This window comes from Pagrus major, chromosome 5, assembly GCF_040436345.1.
Source record: "Pagrus major chromosome 5, Pma_NU_1.0".
Lineage (NCBI taxonomy): Eukaryota > Metazoa > Chordata > Actinopteri > Spariformes > Sparidae > Pagrus > Pagrus major.
Genome location: NC_133219.1, coordinates 40,003,816 through 40,028,347, shown reverse-complemented (window position 1 = coordinate 40,028,347; position 24,532 = coordinate 40,003,816). Strand labels below are relative to the sequence as shown.

General features: G+C 41.7%; 1 protein-coding gene across 3 annotated transcripts; it reads right to left on the bottom strand.

Moving 5' to 3' along the window:
* Positions 1-382: 382 nt before the first annotated feature.
* Positions 383-24,459, bottom strand: LOC140996536 (uncharacterized protein KIAA1671 homolog). Of its 3 annotated transcripts, XR_012178814.1 has the most exons (10): positions 23,742-24,459; positions 23,167-23,292; positions 7,448-7,557; positions 5,937-6,096; positions 5,416-5,572; positions 4,656-4,789; positions 3,614-3,756; positions 3,436-3,524; positions 1,836-2,427; positions 383-1,774 (listed from the first exon to the last, which is right to left on the bottom strand). XR_012178814.1 is itself a non-coding variant. In XM_073466964.1 (9 exons), the coding sequence occupies exons 1-8, from the start codon at positions 24,441-24,443 to the stop codon at positions 3,449-3,451; spliced, it is 1,608 nt and encodes a 535-aa protein (XP_073323065.1). In that variant the 5' UTR covers positions 24,444-24,459; the 3' UTR covers positions 383-2,427; positions 3,436-3,448. The 3 variants fall into 3 exon arrangements, 2 of the variants coding, with proteins under 2 accessions (XP_073323065.1, XP_073323066.1); XM_073466964.1 differs by having other exon boundaries at positions 383-2,427; XM_073466965.1 differs by lacking the exons at positions 23,167-23,292; positions 23,742-24,459 and adding an exon at positions 16,470-17,071 and having other exon boundaries at positions 383-2,427.
* Positions 24,460-24,532: the final 73 nt, after the last annotated feature.

The following is a 24,532-nucleotide window of genomic DNA, read 5'->3' as shown; positions in this document are numbered from 1 at the left end:
CAACACCCTCTTCGGTGAATTCTTACTTATCGCACCTTTAGACTTTAAAACAGTAGATCAGCCACTTTATTCTTGATTATGAAGTTTATTTGGTCATTAATGAGCAATTTATGGAAGGTTAATATGAAAAAATGACATTTAGGTAAATTGTTCCAGTTGGATTGAGCTGCTGACGTGATGGGAACTGATGAAAAGTTGATACATTTCTGATAATTGTTGGGAAATGACTAAGAAATTTGAAATACGTGACTTGGTATTTATCACCAACGTACCACGAAACTTGCTGACCTGTAACGTGACGTGTTAACTAACAGAAATCTGAAGAAAATGTCAGTTTTTAAATGTTTGTCTCAGCAGGAGAAACACCAGACAGACGTGAAACTCAAGTCAAGTAAATTTTATTAAGAATGTTTTCACTTTAGGACACTGGCCGTACAACACAGTGTAATATACATCTGTACTTTCAAATTAAAAAAGGACAAAGAAGGACATAAAAAATAAACCCTCAAATTTTCATGACAGAGTCAAAATGTCACGTACACAGAAACAGGGACGATCACTCCCGAGACTCGGTCGACACATTCACTTGCATTGCGTGAGCACTCCGAAGGTCGGTGCTGTAGTGCATCGTGGGACAAAGTGCTTTATAGAAGCGCAGAGTGGGTGGAGTGGAGTGGATGGTGGAGTGGAGTGGAGTGGAGTGGAGTGGAGTGGAGATCAGGTGCAAATGTTCAAAATGTTTTAGAGTAATAAAAAACAAACATCCGTCCACTTTTGAGCCGACACCCGACGCTCTGACAGCAAAGATTGTGCATGCACGTTACCGCGGACAAGACGGAGGGGGGGATTGCACATCCTATGGAAAACAACATGATGGAGGAGTGTGTGTGTGTGTGTGTGTGTGTGTGTGAGTATGGCTTATAATGGATGTTAACAATCATCAACCTGTTAAAGAGATTTGATAAAGACTGAAGTGTGAGTTTGTGCTGAGAGTTCATGATTGACACAAAAGTCCCCCGTCCCTCCCCGACAAAGACAAGAACATCGACAGTACGCAGCGACGTGACACTGTGGAGTGTTTTCAGAGGAGCCTCTGATGTAGTGACGCGTCTTAAAGGAGCAGGTCACCCCAAAACATGAACATTCAGGCACGAAGGTGAACATTTCTGGAGCTTCACAGCAAAACAGCGTTCTCCTAAACAACTGAAGTAGCTGGAGACAACAGAAAAAAATTAACATGTCTCCAAACAGCTCGTCTGCTGTGATCAGTCTTCAGAAGCCCTGAGATCACAAACTGATCTGAAGAGATGTTATTTACACCCTTTATAAGCTGAAATCTTCACTGTGAGATGTCTCACTCCTTTAGCAACTTTTGTGTCTAATTCAGAATATTATTAAAACAAGTTTTCTGGATGTATCTGACGAGGTTTATCATCTGCTGTTTCTACTGCTTCCTGTTTTTCCAGCGTGTTTGTGACCGAGAACGAGAAAAACAAAGACAAAAAGGCAAACTCGCTTTTCTCAGGTCAAAAAAACCTTCGTGTAAATGTTAATTTTGGTGATAAAGTGGGATGAGAGCTCTGCTGAAGCCTCTGTCGGATCCAACGTGACAGTTTCTCTCTTTTATCTATATATTATATTATCTAACTGTCGTAGCATCTTTCAATAGTGCTGATATCGTGTAAATAACATCTTTACAGATCAGTTTGTGATCTCGGGGCTTCTGCAGACTTGGATGACAGCAGACGAGCTGTGTGGAGACATTTTGTTTTTTCTTTTTTACGTTTTGAAAGTCCACAGCTGCTTCATGCTGTTTTGAAACTCTCCTTCAGCACGAGGGTGAGTAGATGATGACTGAATGTTCATTTTTGGGTGAACTGTCCCTTTAATGTTTCCAAAACTAGCTCATCATCGATTATACAAATATAACATCTTCTGATTTCTAACATGATTTACAGACGATCAGGTCAGCAGTGATTTGTTCTCTACGTTCATCAGAGTCTGAAATGTGATCCTGCGGCGATGCTCGTGCGACGTCCACCAACAGCGACTGAAAACACAGGAACCCGTCCGACGCAGGAAACTAAACACAAACATCTGGCGGACGATTGGCTGGATCGTCCTCCAGCGTGTGGTGAAGAGGCGTCGTGGTCCCACAAGTTCATGACAGGAAGTCAAAATTCTCCCTTTTCCTCGAGTTCAAGCGTGATGAAATGACTAAAGCAGAGCAGCCGGATGTTTTCTTCTCTCTCCGTAAAAAAAAAGGCACCATGCACATTTATCAACCCAGACGGGACGAGAGCGAAGAACGAACAAAACTAAACAAAAGTAGAAAAAATACATCAGCAGCTGTCGATTCCCCTTCTCCTTCTCTCTGGGTCGAACGTTAAGGCTTCTGTTTCATAAAGATTCATCTGTTAAGGCAACCTGGAGAAAGAGAAGAAGAAGAAGAAGAAGAAGAAGAAGAAGAAGAAGAAGAAGAAGAAGAAGAAGAGGAAGAAGAAGACAGGAAATGAGGAGTTTTTTTATTTATTCACAGCAACAAGGACTTTAAAACTAACTTAAATTAACTTAAACTTAAACATTAAGAAATATTAAAGTTTCTTTCTCTAAACTGGATTAAACTGAATTCTTTTGCACCAAAACTTTAAACTCGTCTAACATTATAAAATGGCCGCCCTTTTGAGATGAACAGAGCGAAATAATCAAGTTCCTGGAATAAATGAGAGAGATGATGAGAACTTCTTTTGACCTGAAGATGTTTAAAGCAGCGGGCTGATCCACGTCTGTCCAGTAAAGACTCAATATATATATATAATATATAATATAATATAATATAATATGATATGATATAATATCGAAACATCGACGCTCATTTGGGGGATAATTCGTTTTATTTCCTTTAAATCCTTCACAATAAAAGTCTCCTGTTATTTTATTATTCTCATGTTTTTTATTCTGAAGCAACAAAATCAGGAAATGTTGAGTTTTCACCAGCAGGAACAACACGACTCCCGAACAGTGTTGGGGATTAGAGTACTCAGATTACTTTTCTGTGGCAACTGCCTGCCAACAACAAATATTAAAGGGTAATTCTGTTTTGTTTATTTTAAACCTTTACATCAAACCCACCAGACTCCATTAATAAAGTCAATCATTTTATTTTCAGGCAATGTAACGCAGTCGTTTTGCGATTCAAGTAATCTATTATTTAGTTACGTTTTCAAATAAATAATCTGTTACTGTAAGAATTCATTTGTTGCCACTAAAAACAAAAAAGAAAACCCCTGATTCTTCTGCACCGTTTGAGTTTCTCTCCTACTTTTTACTTTGAATCTGGATTCACTCGTTTTAAACTCATCTCAGATTAAATGAATCTTTGTCGGTGCGACAGTCAACAGTCACAGTGAAAACAGCATTTAGAAATCATCTCACCTCATCGTTTACTTTAGCTATCGTTCTCATACTGACTCAAGCGCTTCTTGGACTTCAGCTCTTTCAGCCACTGAGGCGAGTCTTCCTCTCTGCACAGATCAGAGTGAGAATCACGTTAACACACAAACAAACAGCTGATCGATGTGGACATGACTTCTCTCTAACTTCTGCTGCTCACCCATTTTCTTTCCCACCAGGTGGGGGCAGCACACGCGCCGCTCTGGGGAGGAAGGGCGACTTGGGAGAGCGAGACAGCTGAGAGGGAGAAGAAGTAGGTCCGTCGGTTTGATTGTCAGAGTCGCCTCTCTTCTTCAGCTGGGCCTGAGGACAGAGAGGAGGCGTGATGAGGGATAAAAACATCACAGGACAACCAGAGAGGGCAAAATATTAAAGGGGAATTCTGGTGTTTTTAAACCTGAGGCCCTGTGTTTACATGTTTCAGTCTGTAAATAACTAACATGTTCTCTGAAAGACTTTGTTTTTGCAGCAACATTCTGTAAAAGATCAAGATCCTTTTTGTTTAACCAGAAACAGTCAGACAATGTCGCTCTCATCAAACACACCAGACTCCATTTACAGAAACAGTAATTCTTATTTTGTACGACACATTTCATTCGAACTCGACAGAAAAACAAAATTAAAGTTCACCAAACCTTCTTGGTTTGTCTTCCCACTGTTCCAACAATCACCAACTGTTGTTTGGTTAAAATAAATCCTAAATCAAAGTGTTTGATGTTTGACACGCTGCTTCTCTGACGTCTGACCTCCATTTGTTCCTCTACAGATATTTTCACATGTAACTCGGAGGATTAAGAGTTAATTTAAACCAAATCAGAGATGCAGATTGTTTGAAACAAGTTTTATTTTGTTTCTGTCGAGTTTGAATGACGTGTTTTTATACTGATAAAATTACCACTTTTGTAAATGGAGTCTGGTGGATTTGGCGAGAGTGAAAGGATCTTACTCTATTTAACAGGTTTCTCTCTGGAGAGATCGTTTCCATAATGTCTGTCAGACTCTTAGATTAAACATCTGAGTGTGTCTGTGGGAAAACAAACACTCAGTGGACGTATGGACAGCCGTCAGCTGAGGAGATCTACTGGACCGAATCCAAAACCTTTTCTACCTTTTAACACACCAAAATATATAAACGCCAGAAATCCCCTCTGTGCTTCAGTAAGCAGTCGCTGGTTCACAACATTAAACATGAACATAATCACCTTTAAAGCTGAAGGGTCCATCCCGGGGAACAGGGCGACCCTCTGTGGCTGAGAGGCGACAGCAGAGCCTCCGTCAGCTCCTCTGGTCGTCTCCTCAGAGTCGGAGTCGTCGTCTTTTCTCTCCGGCTTCGCCTCTGTCACAGGGACAAAACAAAACACTGTCATGTGGAAGCATCAACATGAGATCTGATGCAGAAAGAGAGTTCAGTCCTCAATGTCTCAATGATTAAACTCATCAGTGCATCATTTTTACATACAATCATCACGCATTCCTAAATTCAGATTCAGGCACGTTGTGAAGTCCAAATGGCAAAATTAATTGAAGAAAGACAGAAGCCAGAATTCACAAAATATTCTGAGAAAGAGACGAAGACTTACGAGAAAAAAATAGAAAGAAAAAAATGGTGTGATCCATAAATGTGCCTTTTTCAGTGTGTTTTAAAAGTTTCTAGCCTGATAAAATAAAGGACTTTTCACTAGTAGAGCTCCTGCTGCCTCTTTGTGTCACACAATACTTAATATTTGTTAAATATTCAGTGTTACAAAAACAACATGTTCACTGTGGTTACAAAACTGTTTGTTCTCCTGCTGTAGCGAATGAACAGCACCATGAATTATATTTATATAACCAGAGACAACATGTAGTACACACATCACAAGAACTACTACGGTCAATAATGTAAACTGTTAAGAAAATAAAATCATATTTAATCAGATGAGTCAGTTCAAATTAAGGACGTTGTTTGATAAATATTCTCACCGGTGGAGTCTCTGTAAAGCCAGTCCTCGGCGGCTCCCTCCTCCGTCAGCGTGGCGTTCTGACGGGCGGCTCTGGTCGGTCGCGTCCGCGGCGCTCGTTTCTTCCCCAGCTGAGCTCTGGAGCGAAGAGCGCTGGTGTCGAGCAGAACGACCGGAGCCTGGACATCCGGACGGGAGATTTAACACATCAGTAGAAAAATAATTCATCATTAAAGTCATTTTTATACAAAAATAGCAGAAAATGTTGATGTCAGCCTCTCAGATGTGGAGGTTTCCTGCTTTTCTTTGTTGTATATCAAATTAAACTGAATATTTTTGGATGTTTTTACTGAAAGAACGAGACATTTATGGAGATTATTCACTATTCTCTGACATTTTATAGACAGATTAATCGATTAATCTAGAAAATAATGGTCAGACTAATCCATACTGATAATAATCGTATAAATATAATCGAGGAAACAAGCATCAGTGCAGTCACAACACACATCTGTTGCTGCAGTCGGCTCGGATCAGACTTACATCGGGGAAAGACGGCAGCTGGCTCTCTGACGAAGACGACGGCAGGAGGCTGTCCACAGCGTCCACCTGTGAGGCAGCATCACCTGGTGTGTGTGGGGGGGTGGGCTTCCTCGGTGACGGGCTCAGATTGCTCTCTGAACTGGGAGTGGCCGGAGTGAGACTGAAATAACAAGAGACCGAAGTGAGGAAACATTTCTGAAAACAGCTGTGTGGATTTAATTTACCCGTCAAGGAGGAGGCTAAAATCAAGACTACAAGCTAAACTATCAAGCAGAAACGTTAAACATCGTCTGGTTCCAGCTTCTTAAATGTGAGGATTTGCTGCTTTTCTTTGTCACTTCTGACAGTAAATGAAGAGTCTTTGAGTTTTGGACTGCTGGTTGAACAAAAGACGACATTTAAAGACGTCACTTTGGGCATTTTTAACTGCTTTAATCGATAATGAAAATAATCATGCCACTGGAGAGATCATCACATGTGCTAATAGGCAAGTATATAAAAGTCTATAATTTGTCAGCTTTACAGGTCGTGATGGCAGCTATTTCTAGTATTATTAGTTTATTTGTTTGTTTTATTGTCATGTGTTTGTGTCTGTTCTTATTTTGTGGTTTTCATGACGTCTATCTATCAGTGTTGATTGATGTTGTGATGTTATTTTCTGACCACAGGAGGTCACTGACAGGCTGTAATAAAACTACTGACATCTGTAGTAGTTCTGGAGTCACTTTAACTTTTTATTACAATCAACAATCAGCTCGTTCTGCTCCAACACAGCTTTCTGTGGCACAGAGCGATCTCAGGATCAGTTCATGTTTGGATTTTAGTCCTTTTAATCATTAAAAGATTCACAGAGTAAATCCACAGCTGTGGATCGAGGTGCGCAGGAGAAGACAGAGGGCCGACAAAATCAGGAAATCAGAAACGTTATCATTATTATTATTAAAATTCATTCTTGATTTCAAGTGAGGTGAACAGTGTGCTGGAGTTTCTGTTCTATCATTTAAAGATTAAGTAACGAAGGTGGTATTTAAACAGTTGTCACAATAAAGCGAGATCAGAATCTCAAATCTGATCACTGATAATTTATTAGACAGAAGCACATCCTTCGTCCTGGTTTCCTTCAACACTTCCTCACCACAGCATCACATCCACTGTGTTGTTTCCATGACTATATTTCAGTAATATTTCCGTTTACATGCAGCCGTGCACACTCTGATTAAAACACACAGCCTCCCTCTTTCATTCATTCATTCATCCACCGTCCTGAAAAGGTCGGTGTTGTGATTTTTGTGCATATTCAAAAACATGTTAATGTCCAAGTCTTTCATGATGTTTAAAGTCGGTGTGTTTCAGGCTTTTCTTCCTGCATGTTTCTGTTCTCCAGCCTTGCAAACTGTTAACAAAGCTCAACTGTAAACAGGCGAGAAAGAGGCCGTAAAAAAACAAACTGAGAGTCCAAAGAATAATATCCTGACATCCCACATGAGCAGAGATGTTTATTGTGTATTAACCTGTCATCAGTGCGCAGTCCCGTCTCCCAGGTGCCGTACTGACTGTCGGTGTCACGGACCGGTGAGTCCTTCCCCTCCTCGTCTCCACTCGGACTTTGCTTCTGCTGCACCTGGAAGCACAAACGGAGAAAATAATTAATCAAACTGGATCAGAATTACAACAACAGAGCAGCTTCAGACACCGACAGCAGCTCTTCACTTCACATCTGAACCCAGCATGGGTTTATAAAATATCTGTGAAAAATCCACTCAAAATTCTGTTTAAACACAAAGTATTTAATTTCTGCTGATCAGGGTCTGTAAATCAAAACCAAACCAAGGACATCAGCGTGACTCAGGCAGAAATGTTCCCAGACAGACGGACGTTTTTAAGTTTTATTCATGTGACGTTTAGTGTCATACTCCAACATCCTTCCTCACTTTCTGACGTATCATCTGATGTTTCCCTGGAAGGTAAAGTGACAGCTGTATGGAGACATTTGATGTGTGGGCTATGAAACCTCACCTATTGATCGATTAGTCGTCACAGCTCTAAAATACAGCAGTCGGTGAACCAGCAGTGCTGCTAGCAGAGCTTCACCAGCAGCAGTGGTACATTAAGACGGATAATGGACGGTGAAGTGATGAGTTAATGGACACAGGACCGGAGCGGGGACAAAGACGGAGATGGGTTTGGTGGGTGTGTGATCGAGTGTGTGTTTGCTGTCTACTGAACCATGGCTCTTTTAATGAGGCTGGTACAGAGGACATACTGTCTCACAGCCACACAGAGGAACAACTACGCATGAACTGACAACCCTGGCCTACATAGAAAAAACAATAGAAAACCCTCCTGCTGCCTGAGGGCTGGACGCAGAAATGTGATACACCTGGCTCTGTGACGGCACAGGTTGATCCTAAACTAGCCATGTTTATGTGAGCGGTGGCGGTAGATCAGAGAGCTTCATCAATGATGCCCTTGTTTTCTTTGAGTATGTGAGAGCAGAGATATTGAGACGGACTGCACATCTGAGTGTGGCTGAGATAGATCTGGAGTGAGAGAAACGATCAGCGGTGCAGGATGTCGTTCATCAGCTGAGTCTTCCTGACAGGAAAACAGAGAACAGTGAGGAGGAAGGAGAGCACTTGTACTCGAGCTGATCCTCTCCTCAAGGATTTACAGAGCTCACACTTTTCAAGTTGACATCACAGGGTCACAACACTTACAGTTAATACACACACTTCAGAGTCCTGCTTCAACTGACAGCAATGAACAAAACCTTCAGTCCACGTCAGCCTGCAGGTTGATCGTGCAGAAACACTCACGACGTGCTCTAGATGAATAGTGCAGCTAATTTAGCCAGATGAGAGAAAAGGCTGCAGAAAGATTCATTCACTGCATCGTTGCTCACTATTACATTAAATGTATGTTGGTGTTGCCGTCTTCATCGACATATTTTTACATGCATTTTGAAGTATCGCTTCAGAAAAAGGTTGGTGGAGACTCCTGCTCACTTGAGATGGTTTTTTGCCTTTTTTAACAAAAGAGTTAAAGCACAACTTTTCCAACTAAGTTCTGACATAGCGAACATATAACTGATCAGTTGTTACAACTCAGGAGGAAGAAGAAGTAGCCGTTTCCACTGTCGCTGTCTTCCTGATATATATGGATATATTTTGGAAACATCTCTCACAGATGGCCACGACGACTTCTTTTGAAGTTTATTAAAGTCATGCGTAACTTAGCCTTCATCGCCAACTTCTGAGGAAACTACACTTTTGCGTTGCCTGTTTATTTGCTCCAAACCAGAAATGTGCCTCATTCTTATTTTCGTCTCATTTTTTTGCTGCTTTTCAAAAGTTGGCTTTAAATTCTCTTCATCATGATTATGATTATGATTATCTTATGATTCATAACGTCTCGCCCCTTCTTTATAACAGAAGACTTTTCAGCTTGCCTTCTAGTGTGGTCAACAAAACAGGAACTTCTAACTTCGATACAATACCTTGAAATATATCCTCACTGCTTTTCAGGAAACTACAGAAGCTCCACACGAGCCACCATCAATATCAACTTCCTGTCAGTGGCGCCTTACGTATACAGCCGTAGTTAGCAGATGGATAGTGACTTTAAGCAGTGACGTTAGAGAGGGAAGGCTAATGCATCCCCAAAACGTACCAACGGGCTGCCGTAGTACTAATTTGAATAAGATCCTGGTGATAGTGTCGACATGTTTACCTTCAGTAACCGAGTTAAGATTTTGATTTTTTAATATGAACATCAACCCGACAACAGAAACATTTGGGAAGCATCTACATCTCCAGATCGATCCACACACCACTACCAGAGAAACACATCCTACAAAACGTTTTGTTGGAGGCGCACCGAGACCTGAAGCGTCTTTACGGGTGATTTAAAGGTGCATCAGATAAACACATCGTCCTCAGTTCAGTTCCAGCTGGAGCCCCTCGTGTTGGTCGTCCTTCTCTCCTCGACCTGTTGCTGTACGCCGTTATCGCTGTTGTCAACATGCCAAAACATCTTAAATCCAGGTCTCGTAAAACTCTGCTGATAAAAATTCCTATCCTATGTGTGCGTGTGTGTTACTCAACCAGAACACACCCTGAACACACCTTCACCTGCTCGGCACAGAGGACGAACGCCGTCTCTGCTGGAACATGTTGGCGAGAGAGAGGCGCCTTTATACAGCAGCTACACAAAACAGGAGTTGTAAAAGCTTTTCACATTCAGTCTCACATCATTTATCATTAACTGAAATATTGTCTTTTATCAGCCTCATACTGAACTTCAATCAGACTCTTTGTACCTTCTTTTCCATCGCAGGCTGTATGAATCTACAATAACTGGTTTAACAGGTTTAATAGCCAAACAATACAATAAAAAAAAACCTTTGAGCACTGAGATTGTTCAACTGATCTGCTGAATGGAAACTCACAGGTGCTATCGGCCACAAACAGGGAAAATAAGTGTATGAAGGAGGCTGACTGAACCAACAGGTCCAGCAGCCATGATTTATAGCTGTCAGGACGAAGGCTTTTCCTTAATAACATTAGCAATAGCCAGCTTCCCCGAGACAGGAAGGGTGTGTCGAGGGAAACGACATAACAAAGAGCGGATGAATAGAAGGATGAAGGAGAGAAAGGGCTGATCACTAAATACGCCTGACTGACGGTCTGAGGAGGAAGGGGCCGAGCGAGGCCTTGGAAACTTCATTTTGATAACACACTGATCGCTGAGAGCCACACAGAACAATGACACAAACACACAGGACGCTCGATAGATCGCTCCAACGTCAACAGCTCAGTGGAAAGTGAAGTATTTCTTTAAAGAGAACGGTCAGAGAGTCAGAGAGTGAGCAGCTACCCTCCATATAATGAGTGTGTTTACATGAACGAGCTCATAACACAGTTAACAAGAGTGTGTGTGCTGCGGTCTTTACTGTCAGGATGGATAAGTGTGTTTTCTCTTCCAATTAGACGTCAGTACTGCAGCTAACATCGTTATCAGGGATGTTCCTGACGACTACTTTCCGATGATCACACGGAAATTAAACTACTAATCTAAAAGTAAGGAAACAAAAGATGAATCGATTGGTTGTAAACTATTAAAATACTCGCTAACTATTTCAAAAATCGATTTGAATCATTTTTTAAGGAAGAAAAAAGATTCCAGCTTTTTAAATGTGAATATTTTCTGGTTTCTCTCCTCCTCTGTGACATTAAACTGAACATCTTTGAGTTGTGGACAAAACAACACATTCGAGGACGTCATGTTAGGTTTTGGGAAACACTGATCGACATTTTACAGCCCAAACAACTAATCGATTAAACATCTATGAAAATATTTGTTAGTTGCAGCCTAGATTTGATCTGTAAGGTTAAACATTGTCGTACAGATGGTGTGTAGATTATGAGAGTCACTTGAAACTGTTAATCACATTCTTCAAAAGCCAAATGGTCATTTAGGTGACCGCTTTTTATTTAAAACTAGAATAACCACCTTGCAGTTGCATGTCTCCATGCATCAGTCAAGTTCCTGTTCCTGAGTCATGGTGTATAATAATAATGGGGAGAACAATTTTGATGTCACAGATCATTTAACCTCCGACCACTTATTTATTTTATTGTGTTGTAATTATCATATGAATTTTCGAGTTATGGCCACAAATGTGTTTTGTGAGGTCACAGTGACCTTGACCTTTCAGTTCATCCTCGAGTCATAATGAACATTTGCACCAAATTTGAAGAAATTCCCTCAATGTGTTCTTGAGGTGTCGCTTTCACGAGAACGGGACGGACGTACGACCAGAAAACATAATGCCTCCCGTTTGAAGTGGGCGCACAAGCTCGAGGGTGTAAATGGCGTCTTTTCAGATCAGTCTGGGATCTCTGGGCTTCTGGAGACTTGGATCACAGCAGACGAGCTGCACGGAGACATTTTAGGAAACGGCGTTTTGCTGTGAAGATCCAGAAATGTTTTGTGGACTATGAAACTTCACCTGACTTTCCATCAGCATGGAGGGAGGAGATGATGACTGGATTTACATTTTTTAACGATGCTCGTTTAACTCGGAAGAAATGACTTATAACAATAATAAAACAGTAACTTTAACTGACTGGTATGTCGAGGGAAGCAACGTTTAACTGACTGATCCTTCACATCCCTCCTCATGCGGTTGGTTCTTCAGGGATCTGATGTGACCACCTGAAATACTGTGAGACTATTAACAGCCATTAAAACACTTTCAATCACAGCATTACACTCCCATCACGTCACCACCACTCCCCATCCTCTGCTCATCTGCTCTAATCTATGCGGCCGGGGTGGAGTGGGAAAATATGCCGTCGTGTACGCAGCAGTAATCGATATCAATATCCTTCAGATATTCAGAACGACTGCTCCCAGAGGCGCTAATCTCATGTCAACAAATGGGCCTTCTCGCCACATGTCAGGGGGCTTACATTAAGACGAGCTCTGCCGGGCCGTGTTTTTCTTTCATTATATAAGTGGTTCGTACAGACAGGCTCAGTGCTGCGGTACAAAGCGTCTGGTAAGAACAGAGTGAAAGAATGCAGAAACCTGACTTGGCTTAAGAATTTAACTCAGAGAGCAGTGGACCTGACTGAAGGGATTATTTCTCTCAGGCTGCTGTTTGTTTTCCTGCTTTTTGCCAACATGAGTTTTTGATTTGTGAGTCTTAAATCATTTAATTGGAAGTTATGTTGTTCAGTGCACACGTACAGGGTTAATGCACTATACTCCAGATACATGCCTATACATAAATTATACATTATTGCAGCATTTACACATTTATCCTGATATTTTAGTTACGTTACTCAGCGATAAATCTCATTTTGTCCTGACATCACATCACACTGTTCCTCCAACAATAAAACGACTGGCTCTGATTGGCTGAGCCTGACGTCAGCGTGGACGAAGGCTCGGCTTACACATCGTTCCCTCCACAACAGTTAAATCTGAGGTGTGTAAATACTACAGATTCCAATATTCAAGAATTTTATTGATCCTTTATTTGTGCAGGAAGACCTGATGATTTATGATCAATTCACTAAATCACACACAAAAAGATATTTAAGAATATTTTGATTCAATCATTTGTTCCTTAATGTGAAACTCTGTGTGCTGCTCTCTTGGTCAGGACTCCCTGGTGAAATAAAGGTTAAATAAAAAAAAATCAGTGACTATTTATTTAGTTATTATCGGGATTAATATCGTGAAACGTAATCATGTTAGATCGGATAATCGTGCCATGAAATTTTTAAATCGTCGCCTGATAATATTTCATGAATAGCACGATATTTTCTGAGATCATATGTAGAAGATCACAAACGTTGCAGCCGCACTCATGAAGTCTGGTCGACGTGACATCTTATAAAATCCTTCAGATCTTCAGTGACTTGATTCTTTTTATACTTAATACTTCTTTCGTTCTCTCCGCTGACTCTTGACCTGCGGTAACAATTAAATTCACCGGTGTGGGATCAATAAAGTTTATATCTTATCGTATAGCCTTATGGGAAAATATCAGGGAGTGCCAACTCAGCAATTCACAGTAAGTCTGTAACAATAAACTCACACGATGAAAAAGCATCAAAATATGGAAATATAAGTAATAAATGCTCCAGACTCCTGCAACAAAATGCAGCACCTAATCAAAATTAATCCTCTTAATACAATTAATATCTTTTGGCCATTTTATAAACTTGATACATTTAATTATCTCACATAATCTGCAAGGTTTTAGGTCTTTTATGTAACTGAATGTTATTTTACATCTTAATTACTTAAATTTTTTATCAGATTATTCAACTTAAAACCACTTTAAATGGCTTTTTACTGACTGCTTTTATTTTCTTACCTTTAAATTTCTTTCTTTTAACTCGATGTCACTTTAAACCTAAAAATAAAGTATAAATGAAGATTGACTGATTGATTGATTGATAACTAAGAACTTCAAAGTGCTCTAATTGGCTGGTCTCATTAGTGGTGTCATGCAAAAAGCACACAAGTACGGCAGGAAAAAACTTGTATCACCTCCAACTGTCACACTCACCTCAAGACTCTCATTATCTGCTGAACGACGGCCAAACACAAGACTGTGGTCTCACACATCAGAGCCACAGGAGAGACACTTCTGATTGGATACAAACCAGAATCCGCAGGTATGTTGCACCTGATGCCTTAAAGGGGAATTCCTGTATTTTTAAACCTGGGCTCTATATTCATGTTTGACTGACATCATTTTGGAAACAATTCCTACAGAGAGAGGATGTTATGTTAAATAATAAGATCCTTTTTGCCACCAGAAACACAAGTCTCGTTCAAGGAGAAGTCTCACCCTGAAATATCAGGAGGTGAGTTGGTAACTTAGTTGTTGTCTCAGTCATCGCTTTAGAAATAAATTCTTGCTGAACTCCAAACTTCTCTCTCCAATTCTGACCGTCGTCTTCCTGCGACAACTCACCTCTGGAGACTTCAGAGTGAGACTTCTCCTGGAAGAAGGGTAATGATGTCAGACACTTAGAGTAACAACCTCAGCCTGTCAGAGGCAAAAACAAGTACTTTTAGTGGACGTAACTTTGACAGCCTGGTCGTGGCTGCCAGCTGAGGTGATTACTACTACTACTGGACCGATTACACATTTTTTGGTAAGTTTTAAATCATTTCTACACCAAAACATGTAAGTATTGGTCCCAGGTTTAAAAACACCAGAATTCCCCTTTATTGATCAAACACCACAAACATTTAGTCTCTGGATATACAAACCTGTTCGAACAACTTTGGACTCAGAGACAAATATGTTGTCCTACTGTTACCTTCACTGTCGTCGCCGTTCAACCATCACTGACCTCTTATTATCCTTCATCCACTGATCACCGGCCCTGACGAGAGGCACGCTGCTCCCAGAGAGCACAACCACAGCTTGTGAAGCCTAAAACTAAATCACGTCAACACATCTGACGTCATGAAAACACCTCTTATCTTTAGCAGTTGTGACTCATGAGGTGTTGCACGGCAGGTCAGCAAACAGGCGTAACCTAAAGATAGGAACGACTTCACTGTAACGTATACGTTTCCCTACATGGGTTTCTAAGTCTGTCCTTTACGTGGAGCTCAGAGCCGGCTGGGTGTCAGGATGTCAGACAAGTGATAAGAAGCCAGAGAAACAGATTCTGTCTTTCTCAAGAGTTTAGTTGTCAGGAAATACAACTGCTATATTACAATTTCACAGGAATCCAATGTTTTTTCCTCAATCTATTACTAAAACCACAAACGGTCTACGACATGATGACCTGAAGAACTTGTACAACAACAGCTTTGTTAAACAAAGCGGGACAGATAAAGTGAGGTTTGCATCGTGCCAAGGACAATTTAAGATGATGAAGTAATGAAAACGTATAAAAGATAGATGAGACGCAGCAGTGTGGCAGATGGATGAGTTCCTGACATGTTTGGCTTGACACCAAATAGTTGACGAAGGAGCAGCTGTTAACAGAGACGTTACAGAAGTGCACGGACATTTCTGCAAAATGACTTGAATTCCACTTGTGCTTTATATAACTTCAACAGATGTTTAGGAAATGCTGCTGAGCATGTCGTTATAGTCAGTGGGCGATCTGAGTTGGGACGAGGGGGGGACGCCACCATCCTGATTTTTGGGTGTGCTGCGTACCGCTGTGCCCCAGAGCGGTAACTTCTCTTGTTAATCTCCAGGTTTGACAGTGATACAAATCAAAAGGGAATGTCTCCGTTTCTACAGTTTGTTTTTTACATTTATTTTACTGTGAGATGTGAATTTAAGGTGATATTACTCTCGCCTAACGTTGGCAGGTAAGCACCATCCCTGATGTTAACCTGCTGCCTCTCTCCATCTCGTGTCCAGGTCCGGACACAGACACCATCCTGACCCGGTCATATATCTGATAACTTACTTAGAATTTTACATTTTGACAAAATAAACACTACTCAGCCGATCAAATCTATATATTGTGTCAACTCATTAAGACCTAGGACGCCCATTAAAACTGCATCCTAAAACCTAAAGCTTTGTTTGAAAAAATCTCCTAAAAACTGAGCTGATAGAAACTTGACATAAAAGCTGTTTAAGAGCTTAAAGCTTTGGCTTTTTGCTCTAATGTTGACTCATGAATCACAATGTGTTTCTTCAGTCGCGTCTTGAAAGTGACAACATCATCCAAAACACGCTCACGTCGCATCAGGCACGAAAGGGAGAAACACACAAACGTTGCAGAGTCAGACAAATACACAGATGCAAGGTATCACTGGGGTGAGGAATAAGGAGGATGAAATAATCTAGCAACGAGAGGGGAGACGTCCGCCTGTTAAAAATAAACAAATCGCCTGCTGGTCATGGTCATCACTGACTCTACTGGTCAGTTAAACTGATGAATCACACCGGCGCCTGCTCAATACTTCTGTTTATAGTTTGTGACAGTATCAGTGGTGAAAGGTGGTACCCTGGTGTGTGTGTTGTCTTACAGCAGTGGGGGTGTTGGGCGCTGTGCGTCGGCGTAAGGACAGGCGTTGCTGGCTGCGCAGCGAGAACCTGCGGATGGACTCCCTGCTGCGGGACGCCAGCGAGCGTAAGGAGTTGGTTCTCTTGAAGTCCCCGGTCCCGTCCTCTCCTCGGCCTCCCCTCTCCACCGAACTGGACAGAAGGTTGAACGCTCCGTTAAAGGAGCGACGGACATTTCCCACCCATCCTGTCATGTGAGAGTGAGCCACTGACAGCTTGTCCCCCAAATACTCCATGACTGGTGAGACGTGCTGCGTCAGAGTCTGTGATCGGAGCTGTGACTACCAGAGTCTAGTGACTCCTGGGAGAGTGTCCAAGGTATCCACTGATGTGTGCTGCTGGGTCGATACTGCAGCAGTGATGAAGGTGACAGAGAGAGAACAACGCTGTGATGATGTTGGTGTCTGCTGCTCGCAGCACTGCAGCGCAGATAACCTGACCGTTACAGGACGGAGCCTCTGCTCAGTTTCCCTTCTGCAGTGCAGTCCCAGCGGAGCCGTCAGGACTCTGTTTCAACTCATCACTCTCGAGGCTCCAGGCTGTCGGCCTCGAGTGAATCGTGAAGCTTTCTAATGTCTATTTCGATGCACACAAGATATGCTAGCTATGATATGCTTGGCACAAACCAAGTGGGTGCATAAAGGTTACGTAAGACCAACACTTACTATTAGTTATGCTGGACACTAAGACAGCCCGAAAAACTGCTGCGCTGTCCACCAACAGGTTTCTCAGCCATGTTTCAGAACAAACAACTTATCAGGAACAGAAGTGACGACCACATCCTCAACATACTATTTACGTTTGGCATAACATTCAGTTATCTATATCCATCACATATGTCGCCAATTGTTTATTTAACCCAGGTGTAGGCTTCTCTCTCCTGATCCCAGCCTCAGTAACACCCGACCTGACAGCTCTCCCACAGCTGATGATGATGAGTTTCCTCCAAAACAAGGCCGAGGTATAAAGTTGAGAAATCCATCCATCCAACGAGGCTACATTCCCACGGTGCCCGAGTCAAAAAGGACAAATGGTGCAGGGCGGCGGGTGCTGTAGTCATTCCATAAAGAAACCAACACCACCAACACAGTGCCCAACAGAGCAAACACTGTGGTGGGGAAGTCAAATCCAAAGAGAAAATGTTCCCCTCCTCGCCTTTTTCTGCAGGTACGGGCAGGTAGGAGAAAATGCGTCAGCAGTGCTGCTCTCTGAACGCAGCGCTACAGGACTCACCGTCAAGGAGAAACTGGGTGGAGAGAGAGGGAGTGTGGTACAGAGAGGGAGAGAGAGAGGGAGAATGGGAGGTCCCTGATCCAGAGCGGGAGGGAGAGGGGAGGGTGATATATGTCCTGCGGTGCTACAGCCTCATTCAGTCGCAGGGCAAGACGAGAAGTGTCAGAGCCGAGCAGCAGGGGAATAAAATGTAAATGTGCTGCTCGTCTCAATCCAAAACAGAAAGCTGGAGAGAAACCGGGGATGACACAGTGATATCATCAGAGAGGAATGAGCACAAGTGCATGATCATGTTAAAGAGGAGGCTATAAATAGATGGATTAGACATGCATGAGAGAGAAGAGTGAAAAAGACAGGTGTGGCTCATTAACCAGCTCGTCAGCAACAATCACCAGCGTCCAGTGAGTGTTTGTTTAAACCAGAGTCAGACTCCACGAACAGAACAAAACACGTCCAACTTCCTGACACTTGAACAGGTCTCTGAAGTCGCTCACTGGCTCCATACAACAGAGACTTAACCTCTGAGCAAACTGGGACAGAGACGCTCATAAAGGCTGAATCCCTGTGCACATATGCCCCCTACAGGTAATCTGATTACCTTGTCTTTGAAGTGCTGCAGGCAGGTCTGCTGTGAGCGTCTCAGTTTCCAACAGAACACAAACTAACTGACCTCTCTCACGTCCTCCTCAGCAGAAAATGGCCGCCTCTTTCATCCCTTAATTACTCATATTAAACATAATAAAGGTTGCAGCAGGATTATTATGTCCCTGTAGCAAATATACATTATTATTTTACTAATATTCTGTCTTCTTAACATGGTAATTAAGTTGAGATAATCCTCAAACTTACAGTGGAAGAATTTGCTAATTATTTAATGAGTCAGTCGAAAGAAAATGATGATAAATGATCAATAATTTGGATCATTTCTCAAGGAAACAAGTGAAACATTTGCTGGTTCTCAAATTTGAGGATTTGCTACATTTCTCTTTTTCAAAAAAAATTGTAAAATCACTGTAAATAAAAACAATTTCAGGTTTTGAGCAATGAGTAAACTGCAATATCTGTTATAGACAACATTTAATGAACTAATCCAAAAAATTATTAATAAAAAAAAAGGCAGAAAATAATTTCTTGCAGCCTTACTCAAAATAAATTCTTCAGTTATCCAGGCATTTTTATATTGGTCAAACATGTACATATTCATCATCAAACACACATTTCGGGCCGCAAATAACGTGTTAATTATCAATTTATCTGTCTAGATGAGAGAATGACGTCTTCAAAATGCTTCTTTTGTCCAACCAACAGTCCAAAAACCCCCAAAACTCTTCTTTAACTGTCGGAAGTTACAAAGAAAAGTAGAAATCCTCACATTTAAGAAGCGAGCTAACGAGCTAATCTTTGGCTTTTTTGCGTGAAAAAAGACTAAAACGATTAATCGCTTATCAAAAAAGTTGGCGATCCATTTTGTTTTGAGTGGCTGCGTAACCTAGCTGTTTTCACTATCAATTAATTTTCACAATTAATAGATTTACTGTTTAACCTAAAAATTGTCCAAAAATTTTTGTACGCTCATCACAAAAACTGATGGCTTCAACTCTTCATTTACTGTCAGAAATGACAAAGGAAAGCAGAAATCCTCACTTTTAAGAAGCTGGAAACAAACAATGTTTAACACTTCTGGAACAACTGAAATGATAAATCGATTATCAAAAAAGTTGCTGATTCATTTTCATTCTCGTTGCAGCTCCACTCACACTGTTAGTCTACATGAGAGAGTTAAGTTTCCTCGTTGGAAATATTCCCTAAACTGATTTTAAAACTGGAACAACATAAAGTATCCGAGACATTTTCTATCACATTATCTGTATTATTGCTGCTCCTAATTTCCTTAATATCTCCTGGGAGTGACTCAGGACTGCTCATCACTTCCCCTCTTCTGCTGACATCATCAATCTGTGCGCAGCCTCAGCCTGAAGCTCGTCCAGCAGCCACAGAGGAGACGATACAGGATGTAGCTACAGTCGATACAGTGTAAATATCTACATGCTGTATTTTATCATAAGAGGTCGACTTACAGAGAAATATCTATAATACAGAGAGTCTTGTGGTCACTCACCCAGAGGCAGTGTGGAGTCAGGCAGCAGGACCACACGTACAACACAGCCGTCAACCCGGTGGCCATCGCCGCTCTGCCCCAATCAGCAGGCAGCAGCCTCACAACTTAAACCAATGATGTCACCACACAACTATTATCTCATCCGAGTCCGAGGCAAAGCTGCCAGGAAATACAAGCCACGAGTCGCATCTGATGTCTGCTGACACGGCTAGATTTTCATTACAGTAAATTCTCGACCACATTTATTAATCACATGTTTGCTCAGAGGAGTTGAAGCACTCAAGATAAATTCAGAATTTAATCTATAAGATCGAATACTGTCTGAAAAAATATATAACATATATTATAAGACTAGGGAGGTAGATGATTAATCATGAAGCGACTAATCGGCGATTATCAAGTTAATATTATAATTTATCATATATATCAAATCAAATACAAAATACTATGATAATTCATTCAAGTTAAATATAAATAAATATAAAGTCAGTCTATACAAAATGATTTTATTGCATTTTAGCCATTAAATAGCCTCAATGTTTTTGATTTTGTTGGATAGCGACAGACACAAGCTCTGAAATTAAAATGAAGCCATTATTTTGTGTTATTAAGTTTAAATAACTTACTTTATCTGTTCTTTTAACTCCTGATGTAGCCTGATTTTGCATCAAACATAGATCATGTCAGTGGTTAAAACAGATCCCAATATTCAAGAATAACAGGGAGATAACCAGCTTTAATTGATCCTTTATTTGTGCAGGAAGACCTGATGATTTATGATAAATTCACTAAATCACACAAAAAAAAGATGCGTGTGATCCATTTTGTTTTTCCAATCAACTTAATTGAGTGGTTGCGTATGAAATAATGTATCGATGTCAGTAAGGGATGTTCGCTTTATAAAAAAGTGACTAGACACATTTTTACTCACTGTTGACTCATTTTTTTATGAGTAATATATAAGTCCTGCAGAGAACTAAAAACTGTCTCTTGTGCAGTATAACACAGCTGTTATGTCAGGAATCATAAGAAAATAATATCAAAAACTACATTTCTTGGATAATTTATTTTACAGAAGGAATCCAGGAACACAAACATACAAGTTTCAACAAACAGTTTCTTTTTGGCAAATTTTTAAATGAGAAATGCAGAATAAAGTGATTTTTGGTTACATTTACTAAGGGAAGAGTTCATAGTAAATGGTTAGTTCAAGGACCGTCTGAAAATTTAAAATGCAACGATAACGTGATGACAAACGTCAATTATTAAAGTAATAATTAAATTTAACCGACAATTATTTTTGGTGCCGACGAGCCAAGGAGGCAACACTTCGACTAGTACATCTCAGGTACATAGAAACATCTAAAATAGCTAAGTTACTTGTACATGTTGCTCTTCGTAAAAATCTGATTACTTCATGAGTCTTAGGATGTTTAAGTACAAATCCAAAGTACATTTTGATTTACTGCTACCACTGTATAAAGAAGTACGGCTGTAAGAGCAATTCTAAATGTCTTTAATAAAAATTTAAGTCCAGGAAGTGATCCCCCCTGTGATCACACAGAGGGTTAATAACGTAAAATTCAAACCCTTCTTCAGTGTTATTTCACAGAATTTAATGTAACATCACATTATTTTATTAGATCTTTAGCACCAGCAGCCTTCAGATGACTGTGACTCAGATACTTTCAAACTAAACAACACTGAGTACTGACCACATCATCGAGGAACCACTCTGACAGACTGAAGCACAGCCACTAGATGGCGGTAGTGATCTTGAATTCATAGAGCCTTAATCAGAGCTCTGTCTCACGGCAGAGTGTAATTATGACACATAAAGTACTGTACTTCTGGGTTCAAAGTGTAGACCTTCAACCTGGGCCGACAATTACAGCCTCAATGTCAAGGAGCCAAATGAATCTGATAAACGCTGTACCTGATTAGATCTGGAGGATATGTGTGTAAATGTAAAGTGTACCGTTGCATAAATGATGACACGTGTGAACCAAAAGCTTAAAAGTTAGAAATAACAGGAATAACTGATCAGCATCGAGGAGCAGTCACACAAATATATTGTGTGTGTGTTTCTGGCTGCGGGACATACGATCATTTCACTTCACAGCTTTCTCTGAGCGCCGCTGACAGCCTTCTGATAAAAGGAGCAGTGAGAGCATGTACTCATTAACCATTCGACTAATCCAATCCTGAATTACAGGCCTGAGAAGCTGTTTGGTCGTCACTTTCCTGGAGCGTGACGTTGGATGGGTGGAGGTGAGTCGAGGAGGCCAACAACATTAGTCACTGACACTTTACTACCTGAGCATTGAGCTGTCAGCGTTCAGCCTTCAGTCAACTAACTGCATTCCACCTCTACCCACTGTCTGTCTACATTACACACACACACACACACACACACACACACACACACACACACACACACACACACACACAGAGAGACAAAATCGATGTTTCAGTGTTTTTAATCACACATCTTGCTCCATATCTCACCTATCAGGCCCAACAAAGGCAAAAAGGTTGTTTTGCAGGTATTCTTCTTAATGGTGATTGAGAGTTTGTCGGGGCATAAACTGATTTTTTAACCAATAAAAACTTTCCAATGTTTATGATGCTGCCATGGATGTATAAAAAATAGTGTTTCTTGGGACCGGGCCTCACAGATTTCTGCACTAAAACACAAAGTTATAACTTTATGTACTGATTTGGGTGAAATTGGATCCTATTTTGGTCAGAATTATCTGGACAGATATCTAAATTAATAATCTTAATTTGGCCTCTGAGAACGTTGGAGGCCAGTTACAGCACTGAGGTGATTTGTGGAGTTTCCTGATGGACAGATAGCGCCAGCTTTGTAGCTCAAGTAACTGCTAACTGCTGCAAATGTAGCTAGTTAGCTCAGTTAGCTGTGTCAGGAGCCAAATCCAGCAAGAAAACCACTTCAGTACTGAATTAACTGTCGTCAGCCCCAGTCCGGCCATGCTCACTGGAAGCTACCGGTTTGAGGAGAGTCTGCAGAATGCTAGCTCCACGGCGAGGGGCGTCAGCAGATTCAGCTCTACTATAAACGCCAATCATGTTTTCACAGGAAAGATGTAACTATGCCGAAGCAAATAACACTCCAGTAGCCGTCTCATGGGAACTTTAAAGACACACAAACATTGCTGACACTCACATCACAAACTCCAGTACAGACAGATTTCCCTCCACAGCGCCGTGTGGGAACTGAAAACAGTGATTGTGATAAAGAGCTCACAGTCAGTCGGTTTTACTGTCTCTGCAGTCGGACTCACCCAGCTCTGGTGGTCCTGCTCTCTGTGGGCGCTGCGACTCCTCATCCTGGACAGGCTTACCTCCACGGCGCTGGCTGACGGGGCTGATCGCCGCGACACGCTGCGAGACCGCATCCTGTTCAGCTCCTAACAACACACAGGGACCAGAGTCAACTCCTCATCTTCATCACATGACACACATCTTCTCTGAAAGCTGCTGAATGCTGTAGTGTGTTTATTATCTGTGAGGGAAACTCATACTGTACATGATAATTTACACTGACCCCATTCAGAACTACATTTTAAATGTCTGTCTGTCTTCAGGTGCCAATCTGTTGCACAACAACAAATAGCGATGACCAGAACTGATTAAAAAATAAACCTCTAAATTTCAGGTTCACCAGTGCGAACAGTGAAAATGTTTAGTCGCACTTGAAAGATTTTTGGGTGAATGTGCGACATCCAACACTGAGTGCATAAAATTAAAACAGCATCTACATGAATTTACTTGTGGAGGAGGTGGAACAATGTGGACTCTGCAGCAGTACATGTGTCAACTCTGACACTGTCTGTATATCATGATGTCTCTGACTCACCTGAGACCCCTGTGACCTCCTGTGGCTCTGGACCTCAGCCCTGCTGTCTGGAGGATGAGGCAATCTGGGGACCCAGATCTGCTCTCCACCAGGAGAGACTCCACCTGCAGACCCTCCGACCTCTGGCCCGGGAAAAGGGACCAAGTGTAGTGTCTCATCGAACCCAGCGGACCGAGGCCTCTGTGGAGCCACAGTCCGCTCCTCCTGCCTGAGGAGGAACTGCTCTGGGCTCAGTTTGACGGACTGTTTTTTGGGTTCAGCCACAGGTTGGTCCACGGACATCTCGACAGGCCGCAGCTCCCACGGGTCCTGAGGAGACGTCGTCCATACTGGGCTTGTGAAACCTACTGAGGTCTGTGCTGGTACCTTCCAGCTGATATCTCTCTCAGGCTGTAATATCCCAGTGTCTACGCTCTGAACACCAGGAACAGGAAACAAGTCTTTACTGGGGGAGAGCTGAGCCTGCGATGTGAAGAAGTAGGGTTCTTCTGCTCTTGGAGACGGCTCTATCCATCGCGTTGAAAGGTCACTACGCTGAGGAGCAGCTTTGGGAAACGGGTCACTTCGGACCACAGAGTCCAGATCGACCACTTTTGGCCTGAGAGGAGTCGACTCCAGCCTCGCCCTCTCCTGCTCCTCTTTCTTCTGCTTCTCCTTCAGTCGCTCCCTCTCTGCTGCTTGCTGTTTGGAGACCTGTCTCATTCTCTCCACCTCCTCCCTCTCCCTCTCCATCCTCTCCCTCTCCATCTTCTCCCTCTCCATCTTCTCCCTCTCCATCCTCTCCCTCTCCA

What these genes read in the sequence shown, in the direction of transcription:
- LOC140996536 (XM_073466964.1), bottom strand. Translation starts at nt 24,443, where the DNA reads ATGAGACAGGTCTCCAAACAGCAAGCAGCAGAGAGGGAGCGACTGAAG. An exon ending in AGCAGGACCACCAGAGCTGG is followed by an intron (nt 7,558 to 23,166) that starts GTGAGTCCGACT and finishes TTGTGCTTCCAG; the next exon opens with GTGCAGCAGAAGCAAAGTCC. An exon ending in AGCTGCCGTCTTTCCCCGAT is followed by an intron (nt 5,573 to 5,936) that starts GTAAGTCTGATC and finishes CCGGATGTCCAG; the next exon opens with GCTCCGGTCGTTCTGCTCGA.